The sequence below is a fragment of the Heteronotia binoei genome, chromosome 8, assembly GCF_032191835.1.
Source record: "Heteronotia binoei isolate CCM8104 ecotype False Entrance Well chromosome 8, APGP_CSIRO_Hbin_v1, whole genome shotgun sequence".
NCBI lineage: Eukaryota > Metazoa > Chordata > Lepidosauria > Squamata > Gekkonidae > Heteronotia > Heteronotia binoei.
Genome location: NC_083230.1, coordinates 60146949 through 60168326, shown reverse-complemented (window position 1 = coordinate 60168326; position 21378 = coordinate 60146949). Strand labels below are relative to the sequence as shown.

General features: G+C 46.5%; 1 protein-coding gene across 3 annotated transcripts in view; it reads left to right on the top strand.

Annotated features, from left to right (window-relative positions):
• Positions 1–21378, top strand: part of PPFIA2 (PTPRF interacting protein alpha 2) — a 487757-nt gene that overhangs the window by 443451 nt on the left and 22928 nt on the right. For all 3 annotated transcript variants that reach the window (XR_009555743.1, XR_009555744.1, XM_060245141.1), the window contains one exon: positions 11564–11645. Coding sequence is in view for 1 of the 3 variants with exons in the window: in XM_060245141.1 (XP_060101124.1) it covers positions 11564–11645 (82 nt within the window). In the remaining 2 variants the exon portion in view is untranslated. The remainder of the gene's footprint in view (positions 1–11563; positions 11646–21378) is intronic.

Here is a 21378-nt window from a genome sequence, read left to right as displayed (position 1 = left end):
TCTTGAGAGAGACAGATAGCTCGTGTAAGATTTATAGCCTTTTAAAATTAATTCTTGATTCTGTTTCCAAGACCAGAGAGAATCCTTTTTAAGTTTACATTTCTTCATTAGCATACTATGTGGAATTATTTCTTGACTACATACTACCTCGAACATAAGGTCTTTTCATATAACTTGGGAGTTTTTCAGTCTACTTAAATGGCTAGATAAGAGGTTCTCAAATGCTAATTAAAACTTTTTCATGCATCTTCATGCTTTCTGCTCCTTCCTTATCTTTTCCCTGGACAGCCAGGACTGGCGCTAGGGTTTCTGGTGCCCCAGGCCACCTCCCACCTGTGCCAGCCCCGCTGCCCCCTCGCCTGTGCCACCACCCAGTGGCACAACAGTGGTGAAGTAGCAAGGAAAGGCAGGCTCCAGGCAGCCTCTGAGTGCCTCCAAGAGCACACTGCACATGTGGCAATTGCCCACAGCCCCTGCTCAGCCTTCTCAGGTCTGCCCAAGAAGACTGAGTGGGGCTGTGGGTGAACAGTGTATGTGCTCTCGGAGATGCTGGGAGACTGCCCTAAGAAGGGCAGTCTCTGAGCACCTCCGAGAGCTCATGTGCCACCCCTGCTCAGCCTTCCCAGGTCTGTGCTTCTGGTGGAAGCACAGGCCCAGGAAGACTGAGCTGGGGCAGCGGATGGGCAGTGCATGTGCTTGGAGGCAATCAGAGCCTGCTCACCCTTGCCATGGAAGCCTCCCATGGCAATAGGAAAGCAGGCTTTGAATGCCTCTGAGTGCCCCTGTGTGGTCAGGTGGCACCTTAGGCAGCTGTCTACATGGTCTACAGGGAGGTGCCAGTCCTGCGGACAGCCCCTTTTCAAAGTACACACAGCAAGCCATGTAAGTCCTACAAGGCTCTTTAAAAAAGAATATAGTGAGACCTTTATCGATTATGCTTTAAAAGCCAGTATGGTGTGTGTGGGGGGGATAGAGTTAGTATCTGTACATGGCCTTCAAGGTCAGGTCTTTGGTGTCTGGGCTTAACTAGTCTCCCACTATGGCAAGAGGCCACCTGCCAGCAACCCCCATTGCCTACTGCTGATCTGAGTGGCAGTGGGAGAAAAATAAAATTTAAAAAGTATCATTGTCAATGGCCCTGTGTCACTTCTAGGTAAATTGGAGAAGTGCCATAGGTTAGTTCTAGGAACTGCTGGAAACTAGAGTTACAGATTTTCACTTCTGGAGTTTTACCTGGCAGTGATGTAGCAACTTCACTGATGTTGCATGTACATGCCCCCATGTTCCCACCCCCAGCCTTCTGACCAGTTGCCAGGCTTGGCCTGACAACCCTGCTGGCAGCTGACTGTGGGGCCATATGGCTCAAGGTCAATCTCACCATGTGACTGAAAGGGACTTTGCACAAGAGATAGCAGAAAACTTCCATATTGGTTAATAATTTTCAGCCAGAATCCAACTTAACAGATGGAAAGGTGCCTGGGAAAAAATTAAGGGCTGCTCATAGAAATAAAGACAAGTGTGACACCAAACCTGAACTTTCAGTATTCAGCTGAAAATTGCCATCTATCTGTCTGTCCGTCCGTCTGTCTGTCTGTCTGTCTGTCCTGAGTAATGTCTCTCAAAACAGAGAAAACAGAGTGAAAAACAGTTATTTTATACCATGAGTAACTAGGATGACTGCATTAGGACCATAGCTACTTGGTGCTACTAGGGTTGCCAACTCTGGCTTGTGAAATTCCTAGAGATTTGGACATGAAGCCTGGGGAAGGTGGAATTTGGGAAGGGGAGGAATCTCAACAGGCTATAATACCAAAGACTCCAACCTCCAAAGCAGCCATTTTCTCCAAAGGAACTTATCTCTATAGTCTGGTGATCAATTATAATACCAAGAGATTGTCAAACCCTCCTGGAGATTGGCAACCCTAGGTGCCACTCACCTATGCTGAGATATTAGTGTCCAGCAGCCAGTAAATATGCTTTCTGGCTATGCTCTGAAGATATCTGGATGCTAGATAGTTGAATTCCTGCATTTTTAAATGGGGGGAGGGGTGGAGAATGATTCCTTTTCCTTCCTCAGAAGCCAAAAGTCCTTGCTCCCATTCCTAGAAAACAGATAGTTCCATTTTTATGTTAGCCAGATGTGTGCAAGATGGGCTTACCATTTCCTAACAAAAGTCCTGCAAATCCTCAGGGGTTCCCAGATCTCAGTTGGGCTAGATTATGTATAGTTATCAGTTGAATTTAGGGTGGCCATAATATCTGCAGGCCAGCCAGGGACACCTTGAGGGGGGAAGGAATGTGTGTGCGCGCGCCGCCGGAAACAGGAAGTGACGTCACTTCCGCTGACATCACGCCACCGCCGGAAACAGGAAGTGACATCACTTCCTGTGACATCATTTTCCCCGCACCACCTGCCAGAAGCAGGAAGTGACATCACTTCCTGTGACATCATTTCCCCCATGCCACCTGCCGGAAGCAGGAAGTGACATCACTTCCTGTGACATCATCTCCCCCAAATGACATTATTTCCCCCAAATGCCACTGCCGGAAACAGGAAGTGACTTCACAGCACTTCCTGTGACGTCCCCAAAAATCCCCCAAATATCACCGCCGGAAACAATTTTGTTCTCAAATCCTGTATATACTTCATCAGTATATGGGATAAGGCACTTTCTCAACTGTGCTGCATAATGCAGCCTATTTATTTTGTCCTGTTTGCTCTGTTGGCTCTATCTGCATCACCTTCATCACTTTCGGGGTGTGGATCCCCCAGTGGGGTGGGCTCCCGACTCCCTCCGCCGGCTGTTTCTGATAGCCCTGCGCCCCCTCTTTCATTTGATATGTGTCCCGTGCGGGTGCCACCCTCCCACCGGGAGATGCCGCAAAATGAGTCCCTTTGAGGCTTATAGCGGCAGGGCTCGGGGGAAGCAAGCTAGACTGCTGTTCTTTTGAGGGGTTATAGAGTGTTTCGAGTCCGTCCCTGTGGCTTTGGTCCCATCATTGTGGGACCCAGGGGGCCGGCGCAGCGGCCCGCTGAAGCAGCCTGTCGGTCACTTCCGGGTTCCTGTCCTGCATCTCGACCTGTGTTATTAGTGACAGGCTGCTTCGGCGGGCCGCTGCGCCGGCCCCCTGGGTCCCACAATGATGGGACCGATGCCACAGGGACAGGCTCGAAACACTCTATAACCCCTCAAAAGAACAGCAGTCTAGCTCACTTCCCCCGAGCCCTGCCGCCATGAGCCTCAAGGGGGCTCATTTTGCAGCATCTCCCGGCGGGAGGGTGGCACCCGCACGGGACACATATCAAATGAAAGAGGGGGTGCAGGGCTATCAGAAACAGCTGGCGGAGGGAGTCGGGAGCCCACCCCACTGGGGGATCCACACCCCGAAAGTGATGAAGGTGGCGCAGATAGAGCCAACAGAGCAAACAGGACAAAATAAATAGGCTGCATTATGCAGCACAGTTGAGAAAGTGCCTTATCCCCTATACTGATGAAGTAAATACAGGATTTGAGAACAAAATTGCACCAGAAGACACAAACACAAAGCTCCCTTACACTGAATCAGTGCTTGGGTCCACCAAAGTCAGTATTGTCTACTCCAGGGGTGGCCAGAGTTGCTTAACAAAAGAGCAACACAGAATAAAGGTCAGATGTTTGAGAGCCGCAAGACATGAACATCGGATATTTGAGAGCCACGGAAGGAAGGGAGGGAGGAAGGAAGGAAGGAAGGAAGGAAGGAAGGAAGGAAGGAAGGAAGGAAGGAAGGAAGGAAGGAAGGAAGGAAGGAGGGAGGGAGGGAAGGAGGGAAGGAAGGGAGGAAGGAAGGAAGAAAGGAAGGAGGGAGGGAAGGAGGGAGGGAAGGAAGGAGGGAGGGAGGGAAGGAAGGAAGGAAGGCCGGCCGCCTCCTCCTGCCAGCCGCCCCCCCTGCTTTTGGCCCCCTCCCTCCCTCCCTGCCTGCCAGCTTACCTTCTCCCAGGGTGCGGCCTCCCCTCCGGGCGGGCGGGCTGGCCAGGAGGCGCAGCGGCGGCTGGTGCTGCTGGCGGGGCTGGCGGCGGCTGAGGAGGAGGCGGCCGAGCCCACCGACCCGGGGCCTCCCGCCACGCCACAGGCGCCGCCGGCCTGCCTCCCGCTCCGGCCACGGCCTCCCCCTCTGCCGCCGCCGGGGCCCTACGCCAGCGAGAGGAGCCGGTGGGCCGCGCGTGCGGTCGGGGAAGGCGGCGAGTGAGGGACCGAGCGTCCCTGCGCGTGCGCACGGCGGTGTGGCGGGCCCTACGCCGCCCACTCTCCTGGCCCCGCGCATGCGCAGAGCCTGCCACACCGCCGTGCGTATGCACAGGGACGCTCGGTCCCTCACTCGCCGCCTTCCCCAACTGCGTGCGCGGCCCGCCGGCTCCCCGCTGGCTAAACCGGGATCTCTAATGGTCCCGGTATAGCCAGCCCGGGAGGCGGGAATTGGGGGCCAGAATCGGGACTTTCCCGGGTGACCGGGACGATCTGGCCACCCTAGTTGAATTGCTATATGCTGTGTTATATTTAGACCACTTCCAAATCTCCCAAAAACCAAAGCAAGAAGCTATGAGGAAAATTGGAGGGAGCCGCAGATCAAAATTCACCCACACAGCAACTAGTGGGGAATTGATTGCTTGATCTGAGGAAAGCAGAAGCCCAGGGATGGAGCAACTGCTAGTGAGGAATTGGACTTAGTATGCTCTGTTCAGAGGTTGTGGAGTGGTTGTTCTGAATTCCTTGTCAGGGCTGGCCCTGCCACTAGGCAAATTAGGCATTTGCTTAGGGTTGGGCATGTGGGGGTGCCAAATTGGATGCCCCCCACACCTTGATTTAAAGCAACCAGGCAGGGCGACCATTCCAGGATGTTGTGCTGCTGCTGGCATCACCTCTCTCTGCCCACCTAGTCAGTTCTCAGCAGCCAAGGTATTCCAGGCGGGCTGTGGGGCCAGTGCCCAGAGGATGAAGGAGCAGTACGGTGCAAGGAAGCAGCAAGGCCATGAGTGTGTGTGTGTGTGAGAGAGAGAGGCGTGGCGTGAGGAGCCAATGGGGCTATATGTGTGTGAGATAGAGTGGAGCATGAGAGGTACAATATGGGGCAAGGAGGTGGCGGGGCCTTGTGTGTGTGTGTGCACAAATGCATGGCCCCTGCTGCTGGGAGCCTGCCTTGTGTGCTGCTGGGAGCCTGCCTTGTGCTTTCTCCCTCCTCCCTCCCAGCCAGCTTCCACAGTTTCCCTGCTGTGATACATGGACAGATACTGTGTCCCTTGGACAGCACTGTCGCCCCTGTGCAGCAGGAAGGGATAGTCCCATGCATGTGTGAATCAGCCTCAACTCTGTGTGTGTGTGAGTGAGTGAGCACCTGGAAGCCATGGTGACAATTCATCTCTTTTCAAAAATTGGTTATCAGGGCGGGAGAGAAGTTATCCTTGCCTATGATTACTATTCACCTATTTTTCTTATTAAATATATTAGTATAGCTGCTAAGGGTGCATGATTTTGTTGAATACTTTAGAACCTTTATCTTTTCATGCCTCTTAACCACTCTTAATTGTCCATTATCCACTATAGCCTATTGAGGCATGGGATTTGTGACTGTTTCTCTTATATAAGGGCTCATAAGAAGCCCTTATATATTAATAGCTCTAACATCCACCAAGGAGTATTTATTGTGTGCAATGGCCATAACCTGCCCCTTCCTGCCCCCAAACAAGATACAGCAGTCTTAGGGATTTTTTCATACTACACTAAATAATGCGTTCTGCAGCTGGATTTTTACTAGTGTAGTGTGAATGTACCCTTAGTCAAGACACATATATCTACAACCCTTAGAGACTAGTATACATTGTGTTCCCCTCCCCCCCCTCAGGCAAATGCAGAGTTGGGCTTTCTTGAGTGCCCTGAAAGAAGCAGAACAGTCCTTGTCAGCTATGTTTTCATAATGTCGTGGTCACACAAATGTGGGAACTGCACACATAAATAAGAGTGCATATTGTATGTTGCCTTACACATTCAGCAGGGCTAATTTTTTGTACTTGTGCCAGTTTTGATTATTCTAATTTGAAGTGCTGTCCAGTTAACATTATTTTTGTATAAAGAACATATGCCAGAAGATATGGAAGCTGTATTTACTGATGAAAATTCTAAATCTTTTTTATAATTTGATGCTAGCTAAATGTATTCACTCTGTATGGGGATAGGTATTTAGTTTAAAAGAGGGATAGGCAATGTTTCAATGTTTATTTTTTAAAACAAATGCCATTTTTGCTATGCCTCTTCTTTAATTTCTTAATCTATCATATAATTTCCTTTATGGATTGGCATATATTCATTAATGTTTGTGTGCTTTTCTTTTCCATCCATCTCTCTTCATCTCATGAAAAGCACATCTGGGTAAGTTAAACCACAATGGTTGCTGATCATGACCATTTTCAGCACCATGTTTGAATTTCTTATTTTGTTTCCTGCCTCTATTATTATTTCTTTATTTTTACATAACCAATTTACGTTGCAGATCTATGTAGAAAGTTACTCTTTTTAAATCTTCTAAACTGGGTGACATTTGAGACCTTTTCCAAGGTGTACTCATGTTTCTTCTTACCCAGTGATTATATATGAAATGAACTGGGTGAAATCCTAGATAGCTGAAATAAGTTACAATGGCATCATTGCACCTTTGTGCTGTAGATCTAGTATTTTACTCATTTTTTGTTCATTCTGTTGTTTTATATGAACTTCATACAGAACAACAGGACTGTGCTAACTTTTCCACTCTTTCATTTCTTGCCAATTCAGTTAATTTGCAAGTTGAAAAGATATTTTATTACTATTTTGAATTTGGCTAGATTGATTCAAAATTCAACATTGTATAAATTGTTCCATGCAACATAGGAAGAATTACATGAGCTTTAGCACTTCAGTGAATATGCTTATGAAAGCCTTCCGTTTGGTGAGGAGAGGAGTTATATAATTATTTAATGTTAAGCTATAGCAATATAAATGTGTGCATTAAAATATGGGCCTGGTTTATTATACCTGAAAACTCCAGGGGGAGATAATTATATATAGCAAAGGTGGTACAAGCGTGAGAGGTCATACATTCTGCAAATTTTGGTATTCATCATGATTTGTTGTTTGATTTGGAACAGTAATTCTTATCATAATTCAAAGCTGTTGTAATTCTATCTGGTGGGTACTCAGTATTACAAAGTACATTTTAATGTACTGACTATATGTTTTCAGGAAAAGAAGTTACACTCACCACCTTGCAGTATATGAATGTGTATTTCTATCCCATGGTTATAGCATTATTTAATCAAACTGAGCAAATTGTGTATTTAAGCTAAACTTCCCTAACTTTTCAAATAAAAAAAAAGATTTGTTAATTGGGTATATGGGTATTTATTGATTTTAATTGATTGTGATTAAGTACAGGCAAGTATACCCACCTCAGGTCTCTTTGAGAAATGTGGACTATTAATTAAATAAGTGGCAAATTAATCCACCTGTCACATTTTATCCCAGCCTTCCACCAACTAGCTCAGGTGACGTAAGAGTAAAAAGCTGAGTAAGAAAAAAGTTTGAATCCAGTGGCACTTTTAAGAACAGCAGAGTTTTATTCAAGGTACAAACTATCTTGAATAAAACATTGTTGGTCTTAAAGGTACCACTTGATTCAAACTGTGTTCTGCTGCTTCAGATCAACACGGCTACCCATCTGAAGCTGAGTAAGAGAGATTGACTAGGGGTTAGGGGAGTGCAAACTTTTTTTGGTAAAATTCAGATTCAGGAGTATTAGGGTGCAAAGATATTCAGGGGGTGGAATATTTTCAAACATCTGGAGATATTTGGCTATTCCCGAATATATGACTCCATTATACCCTATGAACAATTGAAGTCAATGGCAAAACATAGGATGTAATGTCCAGGAGTGGGCGGGAAGGAGTTTGAGAGAGAGGCACCAAATTTGCAGTGTAGCTGCAGGAGCCTCTCCCTGAGAGAACCCCCAAGTTTCAAAAAGATTGGACTAATGGGTCCAACTCTAGGGGCACCAATCCCACCATTGTTTCCTATGATGGGAAAAACTAACTTCTTCCATGGCACTGCCCACTTCTGGGGGGGGGGGGTGTTCTTCAAATTCTGTTCTCCTCTGGGTTCCTCTCTGTCATGTCGCCCTGGCACTGTGCTCACTGCTCCTGAAGAACCCCTTTGGGTAGCCACTCCTCGCTACTGGATCCGTTGTCTCCTGCATGGATCCTTGGGGTTTGGGGGTGCTGGGTTTTAATTGGCAGTGTCTCTGGAGAGCTTAGGGGGCACTCTACCAAGCTGAGTAAGTCTCCCCTCAGCATGCCTTCAGGCTGCCTAAAAGGAGGAGCATTGTTTTCCCCCCTGCCCACCTACCCTGGTACCTTCTACATTGTGGCTCACTGGATTTTTTTTGGGGGGTGGGCTTATGGTATGGGGATGGCCTGATACCCCCTGGTGGCTCTCCCAAACAGATAAAGTCCCCCACTCAACCTTCAGGGGCCACAGGAGGACCATTACACCTCCTTTCTCCACTTCCCCCCTCCTCCAGATTTTGGGGTCCCTGGGGTAGGCTGATGGGCTCCCCCAATCCCCCAGCCTTCTGCTGTGGGTTCCAACCAAGCCCATGCTAGCAGCCCCCCACCCCCACTAGAACCATTTTCTCCCTACCTCGTTGCATTTCTGGCACCCCTTGCACTGTAGTGCCCCGTCTTTGGGTGCCTGCTGCTCCAGGGGGTCTCCTACCCAGTTCTCTCAGCTGTGGCATTGCAGGGCCACCCCCATTCCTGAGATATCATAGGGGATGGGGGAATCCCCTATGCACTTGAGTGCTGTTGGTGGGGCTGCTGGCTCTTTAACTCCTGGAGCAATCTTTGTGAGTTACAAACTTTCTGAGCTGGCTGGCATAGCCCAGCAGCAACACCAGCCTTGCAGAAGTGCACATTCCAAATGCATGGCTGTGATTGCACCCCTCTCCATCTTCACCTCCCACCCTGATCACAGGGAAGTAAAGGAAAAGATGGGGAAAGCCCAGAAACAGTGCACTCCCTTTAACTTTAAAACCCCCTTTCCCACCACTATTCAGAAGCCCCGAATACTGCCAAAGAATTATTCAGGCAGCTGTATCCAGTTAATAATTTCCAGCCAGAATCCAACTTAAAAGATGGAAAAAATTTAAGGGCTGCTCATAGAAATAAAGACAAGTGTGACACCATACCTGAACTTCCAGTATTCAGCTGAAAATTGCTTGCTTGCTTGTTTGTTTATTCATTTATTTATTTATTTATTATCTATAGACCCTGAGTAATGTCTCTCAAAACCGAGGGGGAGCGGTGGTTCAACACTTCAGGGCCTGCAGTAGGGGGTCAGAGTTTAGTTAATTTGGTTAAGATTAGAAAATTGAGTAGTTATTATTGGTCTTGAGCTCACCTGCTAAAGTTCAATATCTGTGCTGATTTCTATCAAGATTGCTTATACCATGCCCATAAGTGTGTCTGAATTTCCATAGCCTTTTTAACATATATAGAATTCAAAAAGCTGGTTTCTTTTTGCATTAATAGAAAATAGGATTTAACTGTATTTAAAGATAATTTGCATACATAACTTGCATATCCTGAAGTACAAATTGAAGCAATTGAAAGCATGCAATGAATTACATTTTGGATGAATCTCCCGAAGCAGTTTAAGCAGGTGAACTCAATCACTTAGCTACAGATTAGGGATGGGCACAGAATGGTGGTTCATTTCATTTTGTGGTTCATTGGGTTGCCCAATTCAGTGGTTCGGTTTGTGTGTTTTTTTCAATTTCGCAAATGATTCATGGTCCATTGGTTGCTTGGTTCAGGAAGGCATAAAACAGCTCCTGAGTGTGCTAGAGATGCTAAACTGGTGGCAAACGTTTCAGCAGACTCTCTTCTGCCGGCTCTCCAAATTGGGTGCAAATTGGATTGGGGAGGCAAGCTATAGCCCCCAAAAGCAGTTGCCCCCAGTAAACTGCTCTCCTAGGAGTATGTCAAGCTGGGGAAAGAAAGGGAAGCCGCCTTGTAGCTTCTGGTCCATTTCATCCCCAGGAAATTTGGAGGAGAGGACACAGTTTAGAAACAGCAGCTCCACTCTCCCCAGTTCAACTAACTAGAAGCCACAGTGGGCTGGGGAGAGCGGAGCTGCCACTTCTGGTCTGGAAGCTAACCAGAAGACAAGGGCTGGGGAAAGCAGAGTTGCAGGATCTAGTCAGTTGCACTGGAAATTGGCTAAAAGCTGCAGGGGGTGGGGAAAAGTGGAGCTGCATGTCTAGAAGCCGTAGGGGGCTAAGAAATCATACCAGGCTATTTGGAAGAATGAACCAAATATAAACCAAATGACATGCCAAAAAGAAAGGCGGATTTGTTTTTGTGTTTGGGTGTGGCAGGATCAGTTTGGAATGAACCATGAATTGGCCATTTTAGCATGAATCACGATTCATGGTTTGGTTCATGCCCATCCCTACTGCAGATGTAGTACTGGGGAATGTCTGTTCTACCTCTTCAGCTACCACCACAGGAACATGAAGCTTTACATTTGCTCATGAAAGTACTGGGCCCTATAAAATTCTAAGCTGTTGATCTGACTGAATATAGAAAAATACTTTTTAATGAATTTGGGGAAAAATTTCCACCAAAAACATTTACCTCTGCATAGGGCTTCTTTTGTTGCAGGAACTCCTTTGCATGTTAGGCCACACATCCCTGATGTAGCCAATCCTCCAAGAGCTTACAGGATTCTTAGTACAGGTCCTACTGTAAGATCCAGGAGGATTAGCTACATCAGGGGTGTGTGACCTAATATGCAAAGGAGTTCCAGATACAAAAAAAGCCCTGCCTCTGCAGCCTGCAGGTGCTGGGAGTCATATAGAACTAAGTATTTCAAAGAAGTCTAACATGTAGCAGACTTTAAAAGTCAGTAGCAGTAGAATTCTTATTAGTTTAACAAATTATGGATTTGGAATCCACATCTCATATTATTTCAGATAGTTCAGTTATGACTCCTCCTTTGTAACTACAGAAGTCAGTGCTTATTTGGGGAAATTTGTTTGGGAAATTTGCTAATTTCATCTCGACCTATCCTAAAATTTTTCGTTGTATTTAGTTGTATTGACTCTGATTTTGTTCCAGCTCAAATACTTTATTTTATTAAAGGAAAAATTGCTCTATTGTTAAATTATCTACAAGAAAAATGAAATGTTGAACAAATTTTTAAAATAAAATAATATTTCTTTCTCCATCCTGCTGGGGAAATGCTGAGAATTAGATGTATGGGAACTGTTCACATATTAGACATACATTGCAAATGGATTTCAGAGTGCAGTGAATATTTGCAGAATGAGAAAATGTTTCACCAAAATACTTTTAGCAAGCAATAGCGCATTCTTCCAAAATCTTAACGTTCAATAGAAAAATGAAGACTAATGTATATTCCAGTGCTGTCGCTTATGACATCACTAAATCTATGATGTTTGTTTCTAGCATATTTAATAGTTTGTGATGCACTTCTAGGCATGAACTTCTGGAAGAAGCTCGGAGGAAGGGGTTACCTTTTGCACAGTGGGATGGGCCTACGGTGGTTGCATGGCTAGAGGTAAGCTCTGGGAAAATCCTTTGAAAATGTACATTTATCTGATTTTATCATATATTAAAAATGTTTCAAGAGTAAAGATTAATTCAGCCTCTTTAATGGGAAGCCTCTACTACCATAACCATGTATCATTCAAAGTTTTACTGATACAAATTAAATAGTTTATCAGAAAGTACTGTTGCACAACACACAACAAAAACTAACTACACAAAATGATTGATATATGAATAATACATGACACATGACTTAAAGGCATGGATATAGAATCACCAGAGAGATGTATAGCTGCAGTACAGTAATGCGCATAAGCAAATAAGACATTAGTCTACAGAACAGTACAATTTTAAACCAGCAGAGGACACACTAAGTAGTAGAGAAATGAACCATAAACCCAAATGCATTGCCAATACACCTGAAATGAAAGGCTGCGAACAAGAGAATGAGTTTAATGCCTATTAGCTACCACAGTTGCTCAGCTAGTTACAGCTCAGTTCCCTAGTGAACAAAAGTTGTTTCATACCTGCCTGTCCAAGGATCCAGGAAGACAGACTCTCACAGGTTCTCTCAGTCCTCAGACTTCTAAAAGTTAGAAGGAGAAGAGGGCAAGGCAAGTATAAGCCTTTGAAGGCCTCAAGACCATTAAAAGGCAAGGCTTCTGCCAGTCCACCTTCTTCCTGGACTTTTCTACATTTCTCTTGGTCAGGGTAGTACTCCTTAACAGAGGCATGGATTTAATATCTTTCTCATTTGTTGCTTACTTTGGCACACAGGAAACAAATATCCTCCTACTCATAACATATTTTCATATCTCAAAGCAATGGGCTAAGCAAAGTGCTTCTTGTTAGATGTTCTTGTTTTTCAGAGTTGCAAGTGTATGCTTGTGTCCTTGGGACATCATGCTTTCTCAGCAATCAGCAGTACTTCTGATGACCTCAAATGACAATTCTCAGGCCAGGCTTCAATGAATATACTCCTGTAATTAGGTCCCAGTAGGAGACTGCCCAGTTTTGCAGGCTCTTCCCTTCAGGTCCCAGTAGGAGACTTAGGGTTGCCAATCCCCAGGTGGGGGCAGGGGATCCCCCGGTTTGGAGGCCCTCCCCCTGCTTCAGGGTTGTCAGAAAGCGGGGGGAGGGGAGGGGAATGTCTGCTGGGAACTCTGTTATTCCCTATGGAGATTTATTCCCATAGAAAATCATGGAGAATTGATCCGTGGGTATCTGGGGCTCTGGGGGGGCTGTTTTTGGGGGTAGAGGCACCAAATTTTCAGTATAGCATCTAGAGCCTCTCCCCAAAATACCCCCAAGTTTCAAAAGGATTGGACCAGGGGGTCCAATTCTATGAGCCCCAAAAGAAGGTGCCCCTATCCTTCATTATTTCTTATGGAAGGAAGGAATTGAAAAGGTGTGCCGTCCCTTTAAATGTAATGGCCAGAACTCCCTTTGGAGTTCAATTATGCTTGTCACAGCTTTGATCTTGGCTCCACCCCTAATGTCTCCTGGCTCCACCCCCAAAGTATCCTGGCTCCACCCCCAAAGTCCCCAGATATTTCTTGAATTGGACTTGGCAACCCTAAGGAGACTGCTCAGTTTTGCAGGCTCTTCCCCACCTCCAGCCAGCTGACTGGCGGAGGGAAGCCCTACTCCAACAGCCACCATGCCTGTAAAGCTATGCAGGCTTAAAAGAAGCCTGCAGGCTGCCTGTGTTTTGCACTCTGTGTGTGCCTAAATCTGAGCAAGAGGAAAGCTGAATGGGCAAAGTGAGTAGGCAGAGCCATGTGGGTCTTCCCAGTGAGTTTGTGAAGCATGTCAAAAAGGAAGAGAAGCCAGCAGAGTCCCTCTGTTTGGAGGAAAACGCCACCCCCTAGGCTGTTCTGTTTTCCTTTTTCTATGAGTCTGAAGAAGTTGGTTGAAATACAGCAGATGATTACATTCAGCAACTCCTGTGAGTAAATTGGCCCAGTGAGATCACAAAAGTGTGTGTGTGCTAACTACTTATTTTGAATGCGTTGTGAGAGTATGTGTGAGTGTGGGTGTGTTCACTTTCATTTCATGGAACTGTAGCTGCTGGGGGATGAGGAAATGAAGACTGTATTAAGGGGAATTGCACTGCTGTATTTTTATTATTTATTTTAGAGAATGGGAAAGTCTCCTGGCTCCACCTCCAAAGTCCCCAGATATTTTCTGAGTTGGATCTGGCAACCCTAAGCATGATTATGCATGCAAAGAATCCTGTTATCTAGTTCCTTGCAATTGTGGTTTCTGATACATCTTGGCATCTCAGTGGTTAATATTTCATTTGAGTTGGCACAGTTGTTACAGCATATTCCATCTGATGCACCAGCTTCTGACCTCCTTCAGCTGAACTACAGATTTTCCTGAAGCCATTTGAACAACAACTCAAAACCAAGAGTCAAATCCATTTTGACAAGCTGCCCCTATGAACAAAAGTTTTCTCTAGGTTAAGAGGTGTTTTTCATGTATTTACATCTACCTGCAGTAAGATGTTTTTATGGAATGCAAAACAATGATGGGCAGCACATTCTGAGGGCCCTCCAGGCAAAGGCATCCAGTCACTGGCATAAGTATGGCACATTAGCCCACTCCCTGTGGACATTCTGCAGGGGAAAACAACAATGTTCCGCCCTCTGCTAGGCACAGACAGCAGCTGAAGTCATTAGAAACCCCAGCAGCATCCATCAACAACATAAAGGTAGCCAATTATGCCCTCATAGATGGCACACACAGTTGCAACCAGTTACTGGCTGCCAATAATACTGCTGCCCCCTGAAAAAACCCCTCCCAAGAGCCAATGGATGGGGTGAAAGACCCTCCAACAGTGGCACTCCAACAGAAGCATGTGGCCCGAAAGGCCCCCTCCCCATCCCAGAGGAGATGTCTGTCCATTCCCCAGCAAAAGCCAGACAAGCAGCAATACAGCCACCTACCTGTATACATCCCTGCTCCAAGATAAACAAACCTTACTTCTGGAAATGTAAAAATAGAAAGCCAAAATCAGCAGTATGATGCTATTTATTATCTATATGTGCCCCCTTGCCCAAATAGTCTGGAGATATGGGCAGGGTTGTCACCAGTATGCTGATGACACCCAGTTCTGTCTGCTTATAGATGGCTGTCCGGGCTCCACCCCTGATGAACTGGTGAGGCATTGCAAGCCGTGGCTGGTTGGTTGCGCCAGAGCCGACTGAAGTTAAATCCATCTAAGGCAGAAATCCTGTGTCTGGATCGGGGAGGGGGGAGGGAGAAAGTGGGATCAGGCTCCCGCCCTTCAATGGTACTCAATTAGTGCTGCCAGCAGAGGTGAAGAGCTTGGGTGTATTCCTGGATACCTCTTTATCTATGGAGGCCCAGGTTGCTGCCACTGCAAGGGCTGCCTTTTTCCATCTGAGGCGAGCCTGATAGTTGGCTCCCTACCTTACCCTGTGATCTAGTCACAGTGATTCACCCAGCGGTCACCTCCAGATTAGACTTTTGTCACTCTCTCTACATGGGGCTACCGTTGACCCTGCTCCAGAAATTCCAGTGGGTTCAGAACGCTGCAACCCAGTTATTAGCATCGAGGCCTATATGGGTGCAGATGCACCCAGTGCTGCACGAACTGCACTGGTTACCCCTCAAGTACTGGATCTGGTTCAAGGCTGTGACGGTAAGGTATGGGTTAACAGAAAACCAAAGACGCACAGAGCCTGCGTCAGGTGGCCCGAGGGTGGGGGCCAGAGTGCTCGGAACTCTCAGGGAGTGAGATTGTCAGCTAACGGCTGAGGAGAAGCAGTTAGTGCCTGACAGAGCCGGAGAGAGTTGTTGCCTGACAGAATCTGGGAGAGTTGGTCTTTGAGGGAGCTGGGGCAGTAGCTGTGGAGAGTCTTCATGAGAAGAAAAGCTGACTGCTAGCTCTATAAAAACAGCAAGGGGTTGTGTGTGACTAAAAAGGAGAGTCACTGTGAAGACCTGAGCGGTCACAGACACTTATATACATCTCTTAAGAACTAGAGAGGTGGTTGAGGGAACAGATGTGGGTCTAAGAGTCTGAAGGGCTGGGAGTAGAGGCTCCAGTCGACTGGAGAGACTTGGCACATCATACCCAAGAGGCCAGCCTTTGCTAGTGTTGGAGAGTGTATTATATGTGAACTGAAAACCCGAGAGACCTATAAGAAAGAAAAAGAGTGGAGGATTGAAGGAGACATGCCAGCAAGCACCCCACTAAAGCCCTGATGTCGATGCCAGCCACATGGGGCCAGCTAAAGAATATCATACAGGCATGGCTCATTGAAAAGGCACTTGGACAGCATGGCTGTGAATCCTAGTATGATCCCCACATAGGAAAAAGGGAAAGGCAGGTAAAAGTCCGGGGGCTGACTTTTTGCCACCACAAACAACTGAAGGGATGGCCAACTGGTGAGCCACCTAGGATATCCATCAGTTTGCCTGGGGCACTGCTACACAATTCCATCCCTCTGCTGCACCCATGTCAGCAGAGCCTGTGCATCCAGCATGGCTGGCCCACTCATGCACTACCTGCATGGCTTATCAGTCACCAGTAGTGCTGTGGGAGAGTCTGGGAGCCAGAGATCCCCTTTCCACCCCCTCAGACTACCCATCAGCCCATTCCATGTGCATACCACACACATAAGCCAACAGAGTATGGGGGAAGGGGGGTCAGTCTCCAAGGTGCTCCAGGACCCCTACTATGCTTTGGGGGGGGGGGAAGACCTGCATGGTGCCGTCATGTGGATGGCAGAAGACGGTTTCACCGTGGAGTGATTTGAATTGCAGTATGGCAATCTGATCGATAATATCCGGAACAAAGATATTTGAAACAGAAGTGGGTCAGTTTAACACGGACTCAACACGCTGTGTGAACAGGGCCTCAGACTCATTCCCTTGCAGGATCTAGGATTGCCAGGTCCCTACATCACTCTGGCGGGGAGTGTTCTGGGGGTAGGCATGGATGTCATGTGGGGCATATGGCCCTTGGGACGGAGGTTCCCCACCCCTGAGCTAGAGCATAGTGTAGTTATCACCTCTGAGCTAGAGCATAGTGTAGTTACCACTATGCACACATGCACATATGTGCATGCACATAGGTTAAAACATTATGTGGTTATGTAGTTATGCGTATATCGCTAAGTAGTAAAAAAAAAAAAATGGCGACCATAAACTGATGTCTGAGGCTCCTTTTGCTCTGAGACAGCCTTCAGACATCCGGAAGTTGGTTAACATCGCAGCAGAACTATCCAGACGGGAAAAAACTATGAGGTGAAACCGGAGAACTCAAAAAACACCACAAAGGAGCAGGTAACAAAATAATCCAGTTCCGAGAAGGATTGGGGAGGAGCTACCATGAGTTAATACTGGGAGGCAGATGTTGCTGTCTGATCAGCCACTTTAAATCAGGAAGGAAACAGCAGTGACGACTGATTATACTGTGCACCTGAACAGGGCCTGAGTGTCACCCAGGAAGCTGATTCATCAGGTAAAGTGGGGCAGCTGCTAGGCCACCCTAACCACAATTGAATTCTGTCCTCTGCCAGAGGGAGTCCTGACAAAGGAATGAATGCAGGCCTAAACACATTCCAATCCCCCAGCAGTTCTCCTGGGAAACTTTCTTGGGTTCTTTCTCTGTTGCATGACAGGGGCCATGCTGCCAGGAGGCTATGACTTGGGCTGTCCTGCATGAAAACAATGCTGGGTTGAGTTGTGGGAGACAGAAGAAGGGTAGGGTTTTATACCCTGCTTTCCTCTACCCCAAGAAGTCCATAGTGACTTACAATTGCCTTATTCTCTCCAGAATAGGTATCTTGTAAGTTCTGAGATAACTGTGACTGGCCCAAGTCCACCCAGCAATCTTCATATGAAGAAATGGGGAATCAAACCCAGTTCTCCAGATTAGGGTTGACCACTCTTAACCACTACACCGCACCTGGCCTTGTGCAAGGGCATGAGAAAACAGGTCTGGATTCCATGGCTCTTGCTTTTCTTTTAGTTGAACCTCTGTAGAGAAGGGGGTACCTCTAAGGGTTCTGCAATTAGCCATGTTAACCACACAATGTGAACTTTACTCTCCCTCTTGGATGTTTCTAATAAGTGCTGGAACAGTAATATTAGCTGCCCACTGTGAACTTTTCCTGCCACCAAAGTGCTGCGCAGCTCAATCTGAGTCCACATAGCAGCAAGCTCTGAGACAGGGTAGTTGCTATCCTGTGCTCCTCTGGGCCTTTGGGGTGTGGCAGGGTACTTGTGTTTTCAATTTGCGTAGGTGCCTATGAGCTAAGCCATGTTTTTTGCTGGTGCAACCTTCTTCCACAGACAGGTGGCATGCCCAGGCTGAAATGGCTTAAGGAGCTAATTAACTCCGACCCACCCCCAGCCTTCGTACTTCTGCACAGCCACAGGGGCCTACACCACCAGTCCACTGACAGGCAGCCAACACAGGGCTGTACCCACAACCAAGAGCTGCAGGGCAGCATTGCCCTGCTGCTGCAGCACAGCTCCTGCTTACACTGGCATATCTCTGATACACCAGTGTAACAACTTGTTGGCTCCCGGAGTGTTCCCTTCCCCCAGGATTTAACTGTCAGTGCAGTTATCACTGCAATCTCAGCAAAAGTCACAGTTTCTGATGGCAAACGACATAGTCAAGATCTGCAGTTTGTTTTGCTCAGAGGTAGAGCCTTCAACTGAGAGGAAATGTAAAGGGAAAATATTCAACAAATTAATGTTTGATGAAGCTGAAATCTCCAAAAAGCTTTAGTATTCAAATTGGTCTTCTGTTAGGTATGCAAGTTCTGTATAAGAAAAAGAAAGAGACTTGAGCCTTTAGGGATTTTTGAAGAACTTTCAAATGAAAAGTGACATTGAATCATGTAATACATACAAACAAAGGTGTCACATTTAATTTTGTATAATTTATAGCTTTGACAAAACTAAACATGGAGCCAGAAGATCCTTTTTATTCATTTTCTGCAATTATGCTACCATGAAAAGACTAAATTGTTAGGCTTGTGAATGGCCTCAGACTTGGCTGAAAGACACAAACTAAGGGTATATAAATCTGAGAAAATGTTGCTGAAAGGCTAAAACATGGCTTCTTTGAATATTTAAATATTATGTTTAGTTCTAGAGATAATCTGTAGTATCAGACAGTAGCAGTTTATTGTGTAAGAAATAATGCCTGATTTGAAATAGCAATGGAATGGGTGATGCATTAAAAAGCTGTAGGGTGCCACAATCCCTCAGGAGTACGCTAAGGGTCTTCTTAAATAAACAAAGTGGAACATTATTCAGAGTTAATAAATAAAGGAACACAAGGTTTACCAGAGCATTCATAGCAGCTTGCCAACCAGGTTACGCAGAGCCATAAGTAAAACCTGGTCTTGAGCTTCTCCATATTTTGGTACACTTGAACTTTAATACATCATTAAATGGCTTTCTGGATATTATCCTGACCCTCAAAACCAGTGAGCAATTGCTATGAAAAGACCTCCATCTGCCCTGTGGAACTTCAGGGCATTTCTCCAGTCAATGCTACTTACAACAAATGTATTTTAGTTTTCATTGTGTCACTTCTGATTCTTACTAAAGTGCTACAAAAAACAAAAAGTATTTTTGTTGTTGTTGAACACATGCCTTTTCTTGCAATATACATATCTGGAAAACTGAAATATAAGTGATGCTTTAGTAATAAGAGCATCATTAAGTTTGCTGAAGTTGGAGCTCTTCCAAATGCTTCTTGCCAGCTATCAAGATTAGACATAATTTCTGAGAAATTTATACCAATAGGAATCTGTACAGCCATTGCAATCTTCACATCAGGTTCTCCTACCAGTCTCCTTACTCTTGAGAGTATGAGCAGTTACATTATTTTCTGTTGCTACCCCAATATGGAATAGCCTCCCAGATGGAGTGTGGCAGACAACTACCTTGGGCGGGGGTGGGGAAGGTCTGTTTAAAATATTGATGGGATGAATAGTACAATCTCTGGCTTCTGCTCTTTAAATACTTGCTTAAACTACTTGTTTTAATGATTTTAATAAGTCATTATATTTCTGTTATATTTTATATTGTTACTTGCCATGGGTCCTGACTCTGTTGGAAAGGAGACAAAATGTTTCCCCTTCTAAGGCTTACCTATTACATGCTGATTTACTGCTCATTGTTTGAAAAATATTGATCTTTTTTTCCCCCTTAATGAAAGTAATATCATTTTACTAAATTTGACAGACTGCATGGTAATGTCACTGGTAATATTAGGAAAAAGTGGTATTTTGAACACAAAACACAGCTGAAGGTGGAGGCTCCTTTGCCTCACATGGAAGGTAGGAAGTGGGTCCAGGGGATACAAGCATTCTGTGTCAGGTCGCCAGGGGGAGAAGCCAGTAGGAGCATATCTGTCGACTCCTCTCTCTCCATTTCCTCCTTGAGCCTTGTACTCGGCCCACCCTTCCGCCCCGTATACAGTGTACACTGTGCTGGTTTTTGCACCCTCCTTGTGATTGGCCTGGCAATGGGAGTGGTTTTTCGCATATCTTGCACTGCTATCCACGGAATGTTGTTTTGGAACTGGTGGAGCCAGGGCTGGCTCGCCCACTAAGCAAACTAGGTGGTTGCCTAGGGTGCCGGGATGGTGGGGGCACCAAATTTGGCTCCCCCGGTGCCCCAGGCAAGCACCTACTTTGCTTGCCTCCTCTGCCCAGTCACCCACAGCTGCCCATCCTTTCTCATACCATGCTCTATCTCACCCACCCCGGGTGCTGTACCAAGGCACCCCCACCCCCTTCCCATACCATCACCACCCACTCGCATGATCACAGCATACTGTGCTGGGACCCTGCCAGAAGAATGCACTAGTGAAGGCTTGGCTTGCCCTCCCTTCCAATTCTGGAAATTGGGGGGGGGGGGGAGGAACCTCAGCACATTCTTCTAAAGATAAGATGCATGCCACATCAGGGCTGGCAGGGCCCTGGCGCAGCACTGTGATTGCACAGGTGGGCAGGAACGGGAAGGGAAAGAAAGGGGGGAGGAGGGGAGGTGAGTGGGCATCTTGGCATGGCACCTGGGTGGTGTAATGGAGAGCAGTGGCAGGGGGCAGTGGGAGGGGCACCTGCCTAGGGCACCACACACCCATGGGCCGGCGCTGGGTGGAGTTATCATTTAGGTTGGTCACTCTCAGACAGTGAGTGGATTAGTGTGGGAAAAGGTAAAGTGGAGCACCAGAAAATACCAACCCAGTTGGGGGGAAAGGGGCCCAGCAGGATCTGCCTGCGGGCTTTGTGGCCCAGGGCAGGGAATGAGGGCTGCCTTATGAGCTACTCTGGCAAGGCTTTTACCTTCTGCTTTTACCTTGTAACTTCCAGGAAATTACAGGCCAGTCAGTCTGACTTCAATACCGGGAAAGTTGGTAGAAACCATTATCAAGGACAGAATGAGTAGGCACATTGATGAACACAGGTTATTGAGGAAGACTCAGCATGGGTTCTGTAAGAGAAGATCTTGCCTCACTAACCTGTTACATTTCTTTGAGGGGGTAAACAAACTTGTGGACAAAGGAGACCCGATATATGTTGTTTACCTTGACTTCCAGAAAGCTTTTGATAAAGTTCCTCATCAAAGGCTCCTTAGAAAGCTTGAGAGTCATGGAGTAAAAGGACAGGTCCTCTTGTGGATCAAAAACTGGCTGAGTAATAGGAAGCAGAGAGTGAGTATAAATGGGCAGTCTTCGC